The sequence below is a fragment of the Mobula hypostoma genome, chromosome 23 (genome assembly GCF_963921235.1).
Source record: "Mobula hypostoma chromosome 23, sMobHyp1.1, whole genome shotgun sequence".
NCBI classification, from domain to species: Eukaryota; Metazoa; Chordata; class Chondrichthyes; order Myliobatiformes; family Myliobatidae; genus Mobula; species Mobula hypostoma.
In genome coordinates this window covers 56635520-56655279 of record NC_086119.1, presented here as the reverse complement: position 1 = coordinate 56655279, position 19760 = coordinate 56635520, and the positions used below count along the sequence as shown (strand labels likewise).

Below are 19760 nucleotides of genomic sequence, written 5' to 3'. Positions count from 1 at the left end.
CTCTTCTTCTCATCCTCCATTCAATGACTGCCGCAGTTCAATCTCAAAGCCGAAGGGGATCAGTATCCCCACGGGCAGGTTTGCTGGCAGTGTTCGGAAGGGTTTAAACAACTTGGCAAGGGGATGGGAACTGGAGTGATAGGGTTGAGGATGGGACAGTTGGTTGGCAGTGTGTACTGAGACTGCCAGCAGGAACAGGCTGATGATACGGCAAAATTGCAATCAGCGGGATGAATTGCAATGTAAAAAGGAGACAAAATCAAAAAGGGTGATGAATACAGGACTGAAGATGTTATACTTGAATGCACGCAATATATGGAATAAGGTAGATGAACTTGTAGCACGGTTAGAGATTGGCTAGTATGACATTGTAGGCATCACTGAGTCGTGGCTAAGGGAAGATTATAGCTGTGAGCTTAACAACCAAGGTTACAGAGGGAGTGGTGTGGCTCTGTCGGTAAAAAATGAAATTGAATCCTTTGAAAGAAGTGACATAGGATCAGAAGGTATAGAATCCTTGTGAGTTCGGCTAAGAAACTGCAAGGGAGTTATATACAGGCCTCGGACAGTAGCCAGGATGTGGGCTACAAATTACAAAGTGACATAGAAAACTTGTCAAAAGGGAAAAATTATGATGGTCGTGAGGGATTTCAATACGCAGGTAGATTGGGAAAATCAAGTTGGTGCTGGATCCAAAGAGGGGTAATTTGTAGAATGCCTACATAATGCTCTGGTTAAGATTTTTACTGCTATGTTGTAGGTATTGAATTTTAACAGTTCTGTAAGAGAAATCTGTTCTGCTTTCTGCCTGTATGGGTTTGAGCTGAGATACGGGGGTTTGTTGTTGAGCTGAGATACAGCGACTACGGTGCCTAACGGCGACTCCTTCTCCTTTTTTTCTTTCTTTCCTTTAATAAAAGAGGACTGCATGTCCTCATAATCTCATCTAATCTAACTGTTTGCTTAAGTTAACATTCTAAAATATACTGCTTTATAATTGTATGCAGTGTACAATCTGTTACTTCTCTCCAATGGGTGATTGCAGGGGGCAGTAAATCACACTGCATTCACACAAACCATAGTTTGGGTGGGCGAGACATCCCAACCTCTTGGATTTGGCAGGATAAAAGTCATAAACACCTAGATGTACAAAGCCCAAGAAAGGTGGGTTTCTCGCCGCAGAGTCCAGTGGCCATTAGTGAGAGGCTAATGAGCCACATTTCCAGAGACACTCAGAAAAAGGGGTTTCACCTACAAGATGGCTTTTTAGAGCAACTTGTGGTTGAGCACACTAGGGGAACAGCTATCTTGGACTGGGTGCTGTACAATGAACTGGAATTGATAAGAGTACTTACGGCAAAGGAACCCGTAGGGGCCTGTGATCATATGATTAAATTTACCCTGCAATTTGAGAGGGAGAAGCTAAAGTCAGATGTATCAGTTTTACTGTAGAGGAAAGGGCATTACACAGGCATGAGAGTGTAGCAGGCCAAAGTTGATTGGAAGGGAACACTAGCAGGGTTGATGGCACAGCAGCAATAGATGGAGTTTCTGGGAGCAATTTGGAAGGTGCAGGATAGATAAATCCCAAAGACGATGAAGTATTCTAAAGGCAGGATGATGCAATGTGGCTGACGAGGGAAGTCAAAGCAAACATAAAGGGCAAAGAGATGGCATATAATAGAGCAAAAATTAGTGGGAAGTTAGAGGATTGGGAAGCTTTTAAAAACTGACAGAAGGCAACTAAAAAAAATAATAAAGACAGAGAAGATGGCATACGAAGTTAAGCTAGCCAATAATATTAAAGAGGGTACCAAACGTTTCTTCAGATATATAAAGAGTAAAAGACATCAGACCGCTGGAAAATGCAGCTGGATAAGTAGTAATGGGGGAAAAAGGAAATGGCGAATAAATTGAGTAAGTACTTTGCATCAGTCTTCACAATGGAAGACACTAGCAGTATGGTGGAAGATCAAGAGTGTCAGTGGGCAGAGGTGAGTGAAGTTGCCATTGCTAGGGAGAATGTTCTTGGGAAACCGAAAGGTCTGAAGGTAGATAAATGACCTGGACCAGATAGATTGGGAACTGGAGTGAGGGACTCAGGACTGTCAGATTGTCAGGAAGGGCAGGCAGAAGATAGGAAATAATTGCAGTCAGCAGGGTAAGTATTAGTGCAGTCGGGACGCAGAATCAAAAACGGTAGCAAATACAGTACTCAAAGTGTTATATCTCAATACATGGAGGATCCTGTTGTACTTTTACAGATTGTCAGGTATGATGCTGCAGCCATCACTGAATCATGGCTGAAGGATGGTTGTAGTTGGGAGCTGAATGTCCAAGGTTACACTTGTTTCAGTGGGATAGGAAGGTTGGCAGATGGGGTGGGGTGGCTCTGCTGGTAAAGAATGACATCAGATCATTAGAAAGGATCAGAAGATGTTGAATCCTTGTGGGTTAAGTTAAGAAACTGCAAAGGTAAATGGACCCTGATGACAGTTATATACAGTCCACCCAACAGTAGCTGGGATGTGAACCACAGATTACAACAGGAAATGAAAAGGCGTGTCAAAAGGGCAACGTTATGATAGCCATGAAAGTTTTCAACATAAACGTTGATTGGGAAAATCAGGTTGGAAATGGATCTCAAGAGAGTGTTTGTTTAAAGGCCTACGAGACAGCTTTTTAGAGCAGTTTGTCGTTGAGGGTTATCATACAAGATATGTTTGATAGCTCTGGGTCTGTACTCACTGGAATTTAGAAGGATGAAACCTTTTGAAGGTTGAAAGGCCTGAGCAACTCTAAGTCAATCTAACATTTCCCTTCATGTTTCTATCACCCATGTACCTACCTAAGAGTTTCTTAAATGTCCCTTATGTATCTGCCTCTACCACCACCCCAGGCATTGCATCCAATCCACTCTGTGTAAAACAACACCTTTAGCATTCCCCTATACTTTCCTCCAATCACATGAAAATTATGCCCCCACTTCCGCCCTGGGAAAAAGTCTCTCAGTCTCCACTTCATCGACAGGAGCTCCCTAATAAAAAGCAATTGGATGTATGTTCATAGTCTTCTGCTGCTGTTGCCCATCCACTTTAAGGTCTGACCTGGTGTGCATTCAGAAATTCTTTTCTGCACACCACTGTTGTAACATATGATTACTTGAATTAATGTTGCCTTCCTGTCAGCTTGAATCAGTCTGGTCATTCTCGTCTGTCCTCTCTCAGAAACAAAGCGTTCTTGCCCACAGAGCTGCCGCTTATTGGATGATTTTTGTTTCTCGCACCATTCTTTGTAAACTCCAGAGAATGTTCTGTCTGAAAATCCCAGAACATCAGCAGTTCCTGAGATATTCAAAGCGCCCCATCTGGCACCATCAATCATTCCACAGTCGAAGTCACTTAGATCACATTTCTTCCCCATTCTGACATCTGATCTGAGAAACAACTGAACCCCTTGACCAGGTCTGTAATGCACTGAGCTGCTGCCACATGATGGGCTGATTAAATATTTGCATCAACAAGATGTACAGGTCACTCAGTATATACCTCATCATCTTATACACCTGATGGAGGTGTACAAGACGATGAGAGGCATTGATCGTGTGGATAGTCAGAGACTTTTTCCCAGGGCTGAAATGGCCAGCACGAGAGAACACAGTTTCAAGGTGTTTGGAAGTAGGTACAGAGGAGATGTCAGGGGTAAGTTTGTTACTCAGAGAGTGGTGAGTGTGTGGAATGGGCTGCCAGCGATAGTGGTGGAGGTGGATACGATAGGGTCTTTCACGAGACTCCTGGACAGGTACATGGAGCTCAGAAAAATGGAGGGCTATGGGTAACCCTAGGTAATTTCTAAGGCAAGGACATGTTCAGCACAGCTTTGTGGGCCAAAGGGCCTCTATTGTGGTGTAGGTTTTCTAGGTTTCTATGTTTCTATCTCGTACACCTCTATCAAGTCACCTCTCATCTTCCTTCTCTCCAAAGAGAAAAGCTCAACCTATCTTCATATGATTTACTCTCGAATCCAGGCAGCATCCTGGCAAGTCTCCTCTGCAGCCTCCCACAGGATGATTTTTCCTTGTGACCAGAATTGAACAGAACATTCCAAGTATGGTCTACCTGGGGTTTTATAGAGCTCCAACATTACCTCACATCTCTTGACCTAGGTCCCTTAACTAATGAAGGCCAACACACCTTATGGCTTCTTAACAATCCTAACAACTTGTACTGCAACTCTAGATATGAACCCCAAGATCCCTCTGTTCCTCCACACTTCTACCAATCCTGCCATTAACTCTGTATTCTGCCTTTGTTTCACCTTCTAAAGTGCATCACTTCACACTTCTCCAGGCTGAACTCCAACTGCCACTACTCAGCCCAACTTTTCATCTGTTAATATCCTGTTCCAACCTATGACAACCCTCCACACTATCCACAACTCCACCAACTTTTGATTCATCTGTAGACTTACTAACTCAGCCTTCCACTTCCTCACCAAGTCATTTACAAAAATCACAAAGAGCAGGAGTCCTACAATTGGGGCATCACAGTAGCACAACAGTTAACACGATGCTACTTGGAATGTCGGGATTCAGAGTTCAATTCCGATTTCATCTATAAGGATTCAATACATCCTCCCCATGGAATGCATGGGTTCTCTCCAGGAGCTCCAGTTTACTCCCACAGTTCGTAGGTCAGAATCGGAATCAGAATCAGGTTCATTATCACCGGCATGTGTCGTGAAATTTGTTAACTTAGCAGCAGCAATTCAATGCAATCCATAATATAGAAGAAGAAAATAATAATAAGTAGTAAATCAGTTACAGGATATGTATATTGAATAGATTAAAAATCATGCAAAATGCAGAATATATATTAAAAAAGTGAGGTAGTGTTCACAGGTTCAATGTCCATTTAGGAATTGGATGGCAGAGGGGAAGAAGCTGTTCCTGAATCGCTGAGTGTATGCCTTCAGGCTTCTGTACCTCCTACCTGATGGTAACAGTGAGAAAAGGGCATGCCCTGGGTGATGGAAGTCCTTAATAATGGACGCTGCCTTTCTGAGACACCGCTCCCTAAAGATGTCCTGGGTACTTTGTAGGCTAGTACCCAAGATGGAGCTGACTAGATTTACAACCTTCTGCAGCTTCTTTCGGTCCTGTGCAGCAGCCCCTCCATACCAGACAGTGATGCAGCCTGTCAGAATGCTCTCCATGGTACAACTATAGAAGCTTTTGAGAGCATTTGTTGACATACCAAATCTCGTCAAACTCCTAATAAAGTAGAGCGCTGTCTTGCCTTCTTTATAACTACATCAATATGTTGGAACCAGGTTAGGTCCTCAGAGATCTTGACACCCAGGAACTTGAAGCTGCTCACTCTGTCCAATTCTGATCCCTCTATGAGGATTGGTATGTGTTCCTTCATCTTACCCTTCCTGAAGTCCACAATCAGCTCTTTTGTCTTACTGACGTTGAGTGTCAGGTTGTTGCTGCGACACCACTCCACTAGTTGGCATATCTTGCTCCAGTATGCCCTCTTGTCACCACCTGAGATTCTACCAACAATGGTTGTATCGTCAGCAAATTTACAGACGGTATTTGAGCTATGCCTAGCCATACAGTCATGTGTATATAGAGAGTAGAGCAGTGGGCTAAGCACACACCCGAGGTGCGCCAGTGTTGATCGTCAGCGAGGAGGATATATTATCACCCATCCACACAGATTGTGGTCTTCCGGTTAGGAAGTTGAGGATCCAATTGCAGAGGGAGGTACAGAGGCCCAGGTTCTGCAACTTCTCAATCAAGATGGTGGGAATGATGGTATTAAATGCTGAGCTCTAGGCGGTGAACAGCATTCTGACATAGGTGTTTGTGTTTGGTCTAAGGCCATGTGAAGAGCCATTGAGATTGTGTCTGCCATTGACCTATTGTGGTGATAGGCAAAATGCAATGGGTCCAGGTCCTTGCTGAGGCAGGAGTTCAGACTAGTCATGACTAACCTCTCAAAGCATTTTATCACTGTCGATGTGAGTGCTACCGGGCGATAGTCATTAAGGCAGCTCACATTATTCTTCTTAGGCACTAGTATAACTGTTGCCTTTTTGAAGCAAGTGGGAACTTCTGCCCATAGCAGTGAGAGGTTTGGTCATTGTAAAATGGCCCATTATGCCAGGGTTAAAATTAGTAGGCTGTTTGGCAGCACAGTTCAAAGGGCCAGAAGGGCCTTTCCACACTGAATCACAATAAATAAACAGATCCTTGGAGAACACCACTGGTCACTGATCTCCAGGCAGAATACACTCAATTTACAACCACCCTCTGCCTTCCAGAGGCACCCTCACAGCCAAATTTAGAGTATGGAACTTATCCCTGTACCAGAGGGGTCTCAAACAAGAGGCATGTGGTTTGAATAAGGGGTAGGGGGTTTAAAGGAATAATTCCATGCACAGGCAGGTGAAGGCAGAGACGCTCACAGCACACAAGTATCAAACATTTGAATCACCAAGGTATAGACGATGACACACCAAACATTAGTAAATTGGATTAGTATAGACAGGTACTTCATAACCAGTGTCCACATGGTGTGCCAAAGTCTGTGCTGGTTCACTTCTGCATCTCCACTATCAACTCCCCATCTCATGGCACTTCCCCATGCAATTATAGGAGATGTTACACTCAAATAAGTCTCCTCTCATTATTCAGAGAGAGTCAACAATTCACTTGTATTTCTTCCAATCTGCTGACCTGCATTCAGTATTCACAATGTGGTTTTCTCTACAGTGGGACACGAGTCTGCAGATGAATCTCTTGTATCTCAATGTAGAGAAACAAGACATACTACAGATACTCGAAATCTCTTCCACCTATCACCTCCTGGCTTCTTGCCTTCCCCCTCGCACTTTGTTTCACCTGCCAGCTTGCACTTCTTTCCCTTCCCCCAGGTTTTAATTCTGACTTATACGCCCTTCCTTTCCAGTCTGCCAAAACGTTGAGTACTTATTTCCCTCCATAAATGCGGCCTGACCTGCGGAGATCCTCTAGCATTTTGTGTTTCTCTACACTGTGGAATGAACAAGATTCTTAGGATTAGGATTTAAGAGTCATTGAGTGCTACAACACAGAAACAGACCCTTCATAATTTACTTTCCCTAGTCCATCTGACCTGCTCCATAGCTCTCCATACCCCTGCCATCCATGTATTTATCCAAACTTCTCTTAAATGTTGAAATTGAACTCATATCCATCACTTACGCTGGCGGCTTGTTCCATACCCTCACCACCCTCTAAATCTCCCACAGATTGCCCTTAAATAGTTCACTTTTCACCCATAAGCTATAAACTCAAGTTCTAGTCTTACCCAACCACAATGAAAAAGTCCTGCATTAGGATTACATTAACCCTATTTATAGCCCTCAGAATGTTGTATATCTTTATCAGATCTCCTCTCATTCTCGTACACTCCAGGGAATAAAGTCCGAACCTGTTCAGCCTTTCCCTACAATTCAGGTTTTCAAGTTCCAGCAACATCCTTGTACATTTTCTTCATACTCTTACAATTGTATTGCTATCTTATTGATCACAGATATCAATCTTACTGATATTTGTAGGTAGGACTACATACGATATTCTAAATTTGGCTTCACCATTATCTTATACAACTTCAACATAACATCCTAACTCCAGTGCTCAGTGCTTTGAGTTAAGTACAGCCTGATCCACCTATGATGCCACTTTCAGGAATGGATCTGTATTCCCAGACCCCTTTGTTCTACCACACTCCTCAGTCACCCACAGTTCACTGTGCAAGTCCGACCCTGATTTCAGGAATGGATCTGTATTCCTAGGTCCCTTTGTTCTACCACACTCCTCAGTCGCCCAAAGTTCACTGTGCAAGTCCGACCCTGATTTCAGGAATGGATCTGTATTCCTAGGTCCCTTTGTTCTACCACACTCCTCAGTCGCCTACAGTTCACTGTGCAAGTCCGACCCTGATTTGTCCTCCCAAAGGTCAACACCTCACACTTGTCACCAAAGTTTTGTGTTTGGGCAGATCATGCGTTACTAACTCGATTCAGCTTATATTACTTAAGGAGGTGATGGAAGGTAGATTACCCTCAGCCATTAGGCTCTATAATGAGTCAACCTATAGCCAGGGAAATGATGACTCCTCTCCTGTTAACAACAGGAATTCTGCAGATGCTGGAAATTCAAGCAACACACATCAAAGTTGCTGGTGAACGCAGCAGGCCAGGCAGCATCTCTAGGAAGAGGTACAGTCGACGTTTCAGGCCGAGACCCTTCATCAGGACTAAATCTTACTAGTTCTTCTTTCAGTTAGTCCTGACGAAGGGTCTCGGCCTGAAACATAAACTGTACCTCTTCCTAGAGATGCTGCCTGGCCTGCTGTGTTCACCAGCAACTTTGATGTGTGTTCCTCCTTTCCTGTTAGACTGTTTGAGTTAACTTGGGTTTTATTCTTTCTTACTTCTCTGCTAATATTTGTATATTTGTATATCTGTAATTCTACTGTGACACTGTATTTTCCTTTGAAATCAATAACGTATCTATCTTTCTAGAACTGAGGATGTTGTCAACAGGGATTTTAATTGTTTGATAAGGGGAATGATGAGCAGCCGTCGTCCACATTGGTATCAATGATTTAGCTAGGAACGGTAACGAGGTTTTGCAAACTGAATCCAGGGAGTCAGGGGCTAACTTAAAGACAGGACCTCCTGTGTTGTGATCTCAGGATTGCTACCCATGCCACGTGCTAGTGAGGCCAAAAATTAGAAGATGTGCAGGAGGGACGACTTCAGATTTTTGGATCGTTGGGCTCGCTTCCAAGGAAGGTGGGACCTATACAAAAGGGGCAGCTTGCACCTGAACTAGAGGGGACCAATATCCTTACAGGAAGGTTTGTTAATGCTGCTCTGGGGTTTTTAAACTGCCAGTGCCGGGTGCAGCTGGGGGAGGAATTGTGGGAAAAGTAAATGTTAAATCTATCTATAAAGATAGAAACTGAAAGGTTGAACATGTTCTGTGTTGTATATATTCAGTACAATGAGCATTGGAGGTCAAGTACATGCGCTTAGAGCATGAAACAGCCAATGCAATTATGATATTGTAGCCATCAGTGAGACTGGGTTACAGGAGGGGTGGGACTGACAGCTCAGTATTCAGGGATTCCACTGTTTAAGACATGCAGGTCTTAAAGAGGAAAAGGTGGCATTACTCACCAAGGAAAATGTCATAGTAGTGCTCAGACAGGACAAATTAGAGGGTTCATATATTGAGGCTACATGGCTGGAACTGAGGATTAAGTAAGGAATGACTATATTAATATTATAGAACTCCCAACAGACAGTGGGATTTAGAGGAGCAAATTCAGAGAGAAAACAGATAGTTGCAATAAAAATAAGGTTGTGATAGTAGGTGATGTTAACTTCGCACTTATTGACTGGGACTCCATACTGTTAAAAGACTGGATGGAATAGAGTTTGTCAAATGTGTTCAGGAAAACTTTTGACACCCATCACCCAGGATGTGTTCTCTTTTCGTTACTACCAACGAGGTGGTGGTACAGGAGCCTGAAGGCACACACTCAACGTTCCCAGAACAGCTTCTTCCCCTCCGCCATCATATTTCTGAATGGTCAATGAACCCATGAACACTACGCATGTTTTTGTCCTCTCTTTTTGCTTTACTTATTCAATTTATAATTTTTTTTTATATATATACTTCTAATTGTAATTTACAGCTTTCATTATGAATTGCAAAGTACTGCTGCCAAAAACAATAAACTTCATGACATATGCCAGTGAGATTCTGATACTCGTTTATAGACAAACTGACTCCTGTTTGAGCCAAAAATTTCGAATGTTGACATCAGAGCACTTACTGTCATAGTTCAGCACCCCAGTCCTTGTGTTTGTGTGTAGTTTGTTTCCACTTAGGAGGAATGGCTTTTTGGCTCAACTCTTCCATGAAGACCACTTCTGCCAAGACTTCTCCAGACTGTAGACAGGGATACTTGGGTTTCAGTGGTTTCTACGTGTTCAGAGTTGACTGCAGTGCGAGACTTTTTCTGATTTAAAAGGTATGTCAGTTTGATGTTACTCTGGTCAGCTTCACTCACTTTTGGTTGGGTTGTCCCTCACCCAGTCTGATTCTTTCTCCATCCCTTTCTGTTTCAGTCAATCAGATTAGTATATTCAACTCATTATGGGGGCTGCAGGAAGAATGAGAAAGCTGACTCGGGCGCTGTAGTTCAGGGAGCCATTCGAGAGGGGGGAGAGAAGAGAAATGTAGTGGTAATTAGGGATAGTATAGTCAGGGGAATAGACAGAGTACTCTGTCGTGGGGATAGAACATCCCAAAGGCTGTGGTGCCTGCCTGGTGTCTGGACTCGGGTCATCTTATCTGACCCTCCAAGGAATTTGCAGTGGGAGGGGAAAAATCCAGTTGCTGTGGTCCATGTGGGTACCAACAACATAGGTAAAACAGGTAAGAGGTTCTGCTGAGGGAATTTGAGCTGCTAGGGACTAAACTGAAAAGCAGAACCAAAAAGGTAATCTCTGGATTACTACTTGAGCCACGTGCAAATTGGCATAGGGTGGAGATTAGAGTTAAACGCATGGCTCAAGGATTGCTGTGGGTGAAGTGGGTTTGATTTCATGGGAAATTGGCACCAGTATTGGGGAAGGGGGCAGCTGATCCAATGGGACGGGCTTCACCTGGACCGTGATGGAACCTGGATCCCAGCGAATCGCATAACTAGGGCTGTGGATAGGGCTTCAAACTAAATAGTAGGGGGGTGGCTTCAACAGATTGGAGAAGTAAAGTAAAAAAAAAGTGTGGATAAAGATAAAGAAAAAGCAAAAGATAAAAGAAGAGAAAAGTAAGAGTGGAGTGAAGAAAAGTCAAGTGTACAAAGATTACAAGATTTTAAGAGCACAATGAGTGTAAAGGCACTTTATTTGAATGCCCATAGTATTCAAACTTGTGGCACAAATCAGCAAAAAGGGGTATCATTTAGTGGCCATTAGAAAAAAATATGGTTGCAGGGTGGAGAGGATTGGGAATTAAATATCCAGATATCAGGTAATACAGAAAGACAGGCAGGAAGGTAAGGGAGGTGGGGTAGCGCTCTTAAATAAAGTTGCGATCAGGGCAATAGTGAGAGACGATATAAGATCTAAGGAGCAGAATGTTGAATCCATCTGGGTAGAGATTAGGAATAGTAAAGGGAAAAAAATCAATGATGGGAGTTGTCTATCGGCCATCGAATATTAACACTACAGTGTACAGGCAATATACAGAGAAATATCAGAGGCATGTAAGAATGGAAAGGCAGTTATCACGGAGAACTTTAACTTGCACATAGATTCGCAGAATCAAGTTGGTCGAGGCTGTCTTCAGGAGGACTTCATAGAATGCATCCATGATGGCTTTCTTGAACAGCATGTTACTGAACCTACATGGGAATGTGCTACCTTAGATTTGGTCCCGTGTAATGAGACACGTAAAATTAGTGATCTAGTAGTTAGGGATCCTCTTGGAAAGAGTGATCACAGTATGACTGAGTTTCTGATACAAATGGAGGGAGCAGTAGTTCAATCTAAAACCAGTGTATTATGCCTAAACAATGGAGACTACAATGGGATGAGGGAGGATTTGGCTAGTGTAGATTGGGAACACAGGCTATATGGTGGGATGGTTGAGGAACAGTGGAAGACTTTCAAAGAGATTTTTCGCGGTGCTCCAACATATTCCAATTAAAAGCAAGGACAGTAAAGGTGGGGAAAGCCAGCCTTGGATAACTAAGGAAATAAAAGAATGTATCAAACTAAAAGCTCGTGCATACAAAGTCACCAAGAATAATGGGAAACTGGACAATTGGGAAAACTTTCAAAAGCAACAAAGCAATAAAGGAAGGGAAGCTAGATTATGAAAATAAACCAGCACAAAATATAAAAACAGATAGTAAAAGATTTTAAGATTACATAAAGTGGAAAAGCGTGGCTAAAGTGAACGTAGATCCCTTGGAGGACGTAAAGGGGAATTGATATTGGGTAATGAGGAAATGTCAGAAGTTTTGAATGACTATTTTGCTTCAGTCTTCACAGTGGAGGACACATCTAACGTGCCAGAGAGATGTTATGGATGTGATGGGAGGTGAGGACCTCGATACAATAGCTATCACTGAAGAGGTAGTGCTGAGCAAACCTGTGGGACTGAAGATAGATAAGTCTCCTAGTCTTGATGGAATGCATCCCAGGGTACTGAAAGAAACGGCAGAAGTTACAGTAGTGGCTTTGATGATAATTTACCAAAGTTCTCTGGACTCTGGGCAGGTCCTGGCAGATTGGAAGATGGTGAATGTCACGCCACTGTACAAAAAAGGATGTAGGCAAAAGGCAGGTAACTATAGGCCAATTAGTTTAACATCTGTATTTGGGAAAATGTTTGAAGCTATCATGAAAGAAGAAATTGCGAGGCATCTGGAAAGAAATGGATCCATCAGGCAGATGCAGCATGGATTCATCAAAGGCAGGTCCTGTTTGACAAATTTACTAGAGTTCTTTGAGGATATAATGAGCACAGTGGATAGAGGGGAACAGATGGACGTTATTTAGTTGGATTTCCAGAAGGCGTTCGATAAGGTGCCACATAAAAGACTTATCCATAAGCTAATGATGCATAGGGTGATGTATTAGCATGGATAGAGGATTGGTTAACTAATAGAAAGCAGAGAGTTGGGGTACATTGGTGTTACTCTGGTTGGCAATCAGTAGTGAGCCACAGGGGTTAGTGCTGGGCCCGCAAATGTTCACAATATATATTAACAATACGGAAGAGTGGACCGAGTGTAGTGTATCTAAGTTTGTTGATGACACTAAATTGAGTGGAAAAGCAAATTGTGCAAAAGATTGGAGAGTCTGCAGAGAGATATAAATAGGTTAAGTGAGTGGGCAAGGGTCTGGCAGATGGAATAAAATGTTGGTAAATGCGAGGTCATCCACTTTAGAAGGAAAAATAGAAAAGCAGATTCATTACTTAAATGGTAAATAATTGCAGCAGGCTGCTGTGCAGAGGGACTGGGAGTACTTGTGCATGAATCACAAAAGGTTGGTTTGCAGGTGCAGCAGGCTATCAAGGAGGCAAATGGGATGTTGGCCTTCATTGCTAGAGGGATTGAATTTAAGACCAGGGAGGTTATGTTGCAACTGTACAGGGTACTGGTGAGACCGCACCTGGAGTACGGCATGCAGTTCTGGTATCCTTACTTGAGGAAGGATATACTGGCTTTGGAAGCAGTGCAGAGGTGGTTCACCAGGTTGATTCCAGAGATGAGGAGGATAGACTATGAGGTGAGATTGAGTTACCTGGGACTGTACTCCCTGGAATTCAGAAGAATGAGAGGAGATCTTATAGAAACATATAAAATTATGAAAGGGATAAATAAGATCGAGGCAAGAGAGTTGTTTCCACTGGTAGGTGAGACTAGAACTAGGGAACATAGCCTCAAGATTCGGGGGAGTAGATTTAGGATGGAGATGAGGAGGAACTGCTTTTCCCAGAGGGTGGTGAATCTGTGGAACTCTCTGCCCAATGAAGCAGTGGAAACAACCTCAGTAAATATATTTAAGAAAAGGTTGGATAGATTTTTGCAGAGTAGGGGAATTAAGGGTTATGGGGAAAAGGCAGGTAGGTGGAGTGGGTTCATGGCCAGGTCAGCCATGATATTATTGAACAGCGGAGCAGGCTTGATGGGCCAGATGGCCGACTCCTGCTCCTATTTCTTATGATCATTATTAGCAACCTGTTATCTTTGCTTAATCAGGCACTGGGCTATATACCTACAAAGTAAAAATGCTTTTATTTGAAAAGTGGTCTATTAATTAATTTACTTTAATGACAAACAAAAATGTCTCTATAACATTTAATTGTTTGGAAAATTAATGTTTGAAAATCTAAAATTTGCTCTTTTCTACTGACACAGTAATACGGAAGACAATAAAAATCTAGAGTGCCTAAAGGCTGATTTATACTTCTGTGTAGGCTCTACGCCGTAGCCTACGCCCTAGCGAGCATGTGTGAGTGTGTCTGTGTCGATCTGCAATTCACCGCCAATACGTTAGTTGGCGGTGGGGTTTCTATGCCACTGTGTTGAGTTTCTTCATGAGAGACATGGACGAGGAAATGCATTTCAATTATTTTCCGATGTCGGTAGGTAGATTTGACGATTTGGTTCATCGTCTCCAACCATTAATTTCTCATCGGTGTACGCACAGTATGCCTACAGACATGGCAGAGAAGAAGCAACCGGAAATGCGATGCTACCAAGCAGACCAATCACAGTTGTTGTGGTCTGCGTCGCCGCGACGCGCGAGTTACTTTTTTGGGGGGGTGCACGTCACCCTACGGCGTGGGGACCCGGTACCTACAGCATAGATTTGACGCAGAAGTATAAATTAGGCTTAAGACTCTTGTACAACACATCAATGACTTGGATGATAATATACAGTATTTCTGTTTTTGCACTTTTTAAAATCTATTCAATATAGATAATTGATTTACTTGTTTATTTCATCAGTGTGCTCAATGAAGCAAAAACAACAAGCATTGAAGCCTACGTCATCAAGAACCAACTAAGATGGAGCGGTCATGTTGTTCGGATGAAAGATGAACATCTGCTGAAACAAATCTTCTACTCCCAGCTTAAAGAAGGCAAACGTAAAAGAGGCGGACAACAGAAGAGATTCAAAGACGACCTAAAAGCCAACATGAGGAAATGTAACATCGACATCAACAATTGGGAAACCAATGCCAAGGACAGGAAACTCCGGCAAGCCATCATCCGAGAAGGAACAGCAACTTTCGAAGCCAACAGATGTGCAGAATTAGAAGAAAAGAGAAGAAAATGGAAAGAGAGGCAGCAACAACCAAAGCCCGATCTGCCATCTGGAACTACCTGTCCTGAATGCGGAAAAACTTTCAAAGCCAAGATTGGACTCATAAACCACTTGAGAGCCCATAAGTAGATCAACAGAACGAAGACCATCATCCTCGACCTCGAGGGATAGACACGACAGTGATGACTTGTTTATTTATTATTATTATTTTTATTTTATTATTTTTTTCTCTCTGCTAGCTTATGTATTGCATTGAACTGCTGCTGCTAAGTTAACAAATTTCACGTCACATGCCAGTGATAATAAACCTGATTCTGATTCTGATATGGTAAATTGGATCAGTAAATTTGCAGACACGGGACAGAGTATCAGACATCGAGAAAGGCTGTCAAAGATCTGAACCACCTGAAAAAATGGTAAATGGTATTTAATATAGACAAGTATTGCACTTTGGGAGGACAAAGCAGGGTAGGTCTTACACAGTGAACGGTAGGGCACTGAGGGGTGCAGTTAGACAAAGGGAAGTGGGAATACAGACCCATAATTCCTTGAAAGTGGCATCACAGGTACAGTCGAAAAGAGAGCTTTTGACATATTGATCTTCATAAATCAGAGTACTGAGTACAGAAGTTCAGATGTTATGCTGAATTAGGGGAGGCTAAATTTGGTGTATTAGGTACAGTTCCGGTCAACTTCTCCCTCTCAAATTGCAGGGCGAATTCTGCCTTATTATGATCACTGCCTCCTAAGGGTTCCTTACACTCCCTAATAAAATCTGGTTCATTACACAACACCCAATCCAGAACTTCCTTATCACTCATGGGCTCACCCACCAGCTGCTCTAAAAAGCCATCTCGTAAGCATTCTACAAATTCCTTCCTTGGGATCCAGCACCGACCCGATTTTCCCAATCTGATTTTTGCCATATTGAAATCCCCCAGGATTATCATAACATTGCTCTTTTTATTTGCCTTTTCCCCCACATCCTGGGCTACTGTTCACAGGCTCGTATGTAACTCCCATCAGGGTCTTTTCACCCACAAGGATTCTACATCTTCTGATCTTACATCACCTCTTTCTAAGGATGATTTATTTTTTACCAACAGAACCACCCTACTCCCCTTTTGATACAATGTGTACAGTTGGATGTGAAGATCCTAACTAAGATCTTTCTTTTCTGGCCATGACTCAGTGATGCCCACAATGTCATACCTGCCAATCTCTAATTGTGCTATAAGATCATTTAAATTACTCTGTACATGATGAACATTCATATGAAACACCTTCAATCATGTTTTCATCATCCTTTTTGATTTTGCCCTGTTACACTTCAACTCATCCCACTGACAGCAATTTTGCTCTATCGTCTACCTGTCCTTCCTCACAGACTCACTACACACTGCATCTACTTGTATAACAACTGACCCCTCCTCAGCCCCATTACTCCAGTTCCCATCCTCTGCCAAATTAGTTAAAACTCTCCCCAAGAGCTCCAGCAAATCTGCACACAAGGATATTGGTCCCCCTTGAGTTCAGGTGTAACCTGTCCTTTTTGTACATGTCATATCTTGCCCAGAAGAGATCCCATTGATCTAGAAATTTGAAACCCTGCCCCCTGCATCAATTCCTCGCCATGCATTCATGTACCAAATCATCCTATTCTTACCCTCACTGGCATGTGGCAAGGACGGCAATCCAGAGATTACTGCCTTTGAGGCCCTGCTTTTCAGCTTTTCTACCTAATTCTCTATATTTTCTCTATATATACCACTAACTCCAGCTGTTCACTCTCCCTCTTTAGAATTTTTGGACCCTGTTTTGGGTGTTCTGCAAGCAAGCTATCCACTCTATATTTGCTTCAGAAAAGTACTGCCACAGTTTCTCTTCGGTGTTTCCGACACTGGCACCTCGAGGACAGCATATACCCTGGTGTATCTTTCACGTTCAAAGAATCTCCTGTGTGCTTCTCTAAGAAATCCCTTATCACTTTTCAGGGCATTGAATTCAGTAGTCAGAAAATTATGTTGTAGCTTTATAAAACTCTGGTTAGGCCACAACTAGGGTACTGCATTCAATTCTAGTTGCTCCACTAAAGGAAGGATGTCAAGACCTTGGAGAAGTTTACCAGATTGCCTGGACTAGAGGTCATGTGCTATAAGGAAACACTGGACAAGCTAGAAATGTTTCCTCTCCAAGAGAATTTCATGAAGTAATGATACATCCAATACTATTTCTCCGGGTCAAAATGTCTATTACTACAGGACACACATCTAAGGAGAGGGAATAAGGTTCAAAGGAGATGATTACAGTAAGGTTGTTGTTTTTACTTCACATATACACACACCAGACAGAGAGATGGGTGCCTGGAGTGCACTGCTTGGGGTGGTGATGGAGGTAGGTATGATAAAGCTGCTTAAGAAGCTCTTAAATAGGCACATGAATATGCAGAAACATAAGGGATATAGGACACACATAAAAGTTGCTGGTGAACGCAGCAGGCCAGGCAGCATCTCTAGGAAGAGGTACGGTCAACCCGAAACGTCAACCGTACCTCTTCCTAGAGATGCTGCCTGGCCTGCTGCGTTCACCAGCAACTTTTATGTGTGTTGCTTGCATTTCCAGCATCTGCAGATTTCCTCGTGTTTGCGTTGAGGAATATAGGACCACGTGCAGACAGGAGTGGCAAGGGTATGTCATCGTTACCTTAATTAGTTTAGCATATAATTGTGAGCCAAACTGTGGCAGTACTCTTCTGATGTAAATATAGTGGATGGCCAGCTTGCAGCACTGGAGTTCAGTCTGTCGTGGTGATCCAGACCGACCTACTAGTTGGCCATTGCTTTAACTTTCATTCAACCTCTCTGGCATCCGACAATCTTTCAATAAAACCATGCATCTGCTCGGGAAGCCACCCCACTCCTCCTGTTTTCGTCACGTTATGGTCCTTTGGAGTCAACATTAAGCCTGTCCAGGCACTCCAATCTGGCACATCCCCCTGTGACACTCGCTGTCCACAGATCACCCCGGTCACTAAATTCCGCAGAGAAGGGGTGGGTGGAACACGTGGAGGGTGGGCGGCCATCAAGAGGGGAGGGGGTGACCCTCAGGAGCTCGGCAAGAAGGTAAGAGCCACGCGGGTTTGAGGGGGATAGGTCCGTGAGGTGACCCCCGGGAGTGGATGGGGGCGACGTCAGGTAACCCCTTCACCCTACACCGGGGAATGGCCTCAAGGCTAGCCGGCCCACCCCCAGACGGCACAGTCCGCTGGCGTCGTTCGACCTTGCCTTTCCTCCGTTCCGTTCCGAAAGGTACTACATTTCCCAGCAGCAGCCGGCGGCGCCGCTCGGCTCACCTGATCTCCTTGCCATAGAGGAGCCTGCAAAGCTGCTCGGCGCTGAGGCCGCAGTCGGGGCCCAGATCTGGGCCGGCGGCCGCTTGACTCGGCTTCTCCGCTGACATTTCACAACAGCTGCCCCTCACTCACTCACTCCCTGGCGGCGCCCACTCCTCTCCGGTCCGGGCTCCACTGGAACCGGCACCGGCAGCCCTGCCTCCTGCTCCTGATTGGTGCAGGAATGGAGGTGGGTAGAGGGGGGCGAGGCCACCGGAGTCCCCAGTAGGCAGAGGCCTTGATCTGCTGGATTTAACATCGTTTCCGATCAATTCTTCCCATCATCCAGGGACCTGCACTGTCTTTCCAGGATTCTCACAATCATAGCTCCTGCATCCAGTATTCACCATGTGATCTCTTCATCCACAGTATGAAATTGATAAAACATTGCCGCACAACTCAGAGCTCAGCCCTGACCTCCATTACCACCTCTCTGGATGTGACACCTCGTCCGTGTGACTCCATAGGTTGTCTTTGAATTCTCTGGTTTTCTCCAACGTGTGAGGTGTTGGGTTAACTGGCCACAGTAAATTTCCCCAAATCTGGGTGGAATTGAGGATGGGTGGAGAATTAAAAAGTGGGATTAGTGCAGAATTAGTGTGCATGAAAGGTTGATGGTCAGGAAGGACTCAGTAGCCGTTTTCTGTGCTGTAGAAAATCTGCAGATGCTGGAAATCCAAGCAACATACACAAATGTTGGAAGAACTCAGCAGGCCAGGCAGAATCTATGGGAAAGAGTGAACCATTGACATTTCAGACTGAGACACCCCACCGTCCCGAAACATTGACTGTTTACTCTTTTCCATAGATGCTACCTGGACTGCTGAATTCCTCCAGCATTTGTGTGTGTGTTGCCTGTTTCTGTGTTGTTTCTCTTTATGACTCTTAGCACAACACAGACTGACTTAGCTCACAGATCTGCAATATGCAGTGACCATGGGATTCTGTTCGCCCACCACTTTAATTCCCCATCCCACGCTCTTTCTGTGGCCTTGTGTGCTAGTCCAATAAGACCCTATATTGCTCATGAGGAACAATAACTCATATTCCATCTGGATACATCACAACCTCAGAATTCAACACCAGAAGAGACAGGATAAGACCGTAAGATATATGAGCAGAAGTAGGAATAGTGACCACAATAGTGATAGAGGTATACAAAATTATGAGGGGTATAAATAGGGTAAATGCAAACAGGGCATTTTCCACTGAGGTTGGGTGGGACTATAACTGGAGGTCATGGATTAAGAGTGAAGGAGAAAAGTTTAAGGGGAACATGAGTGGAAATTTCTTCACTCCGAGGGTCATGAGAGTGTGGAAAGAGCTGCAAGTGTAAGTGGTGCATGCAACCTCAATTTCAACATTTAAGAGAAGTTTGGATAGGTACATGGATGGTAGGAGTACAGAGGGTTATGATCCTGGTGCAGCAAGATGGGAGTAGGAAATTTAAATG

The 19760-nt window shown here is 43.7% G+C and overlaps 1 protein-coding gene across 1 annotated transcript in view; it reads right to left on the bottom strand.

Annotated features, from left to right (window-relative positions):
- The window catches only part of upb1 (ureidopropionase, beta), a 187621-nt gene extending 169136 nt beyond the window's left edge, over positions 1-18485 (bottom strand). Inside the window, exon 1 of the mRNA XM_063031687.1 lies at positions 18269-18485. Coding sequence (XP_062887757.1) covers positions 18269-18375 — 107 coding nt within the window. The 5' untranslated portion in view covers positions 18376-18485. The remainder of the gene's footprint in view (positions 1-18268) is intronic.
- Between the last annotated feature and the right edge of the window lie 1275 nt (positions 18486-19760).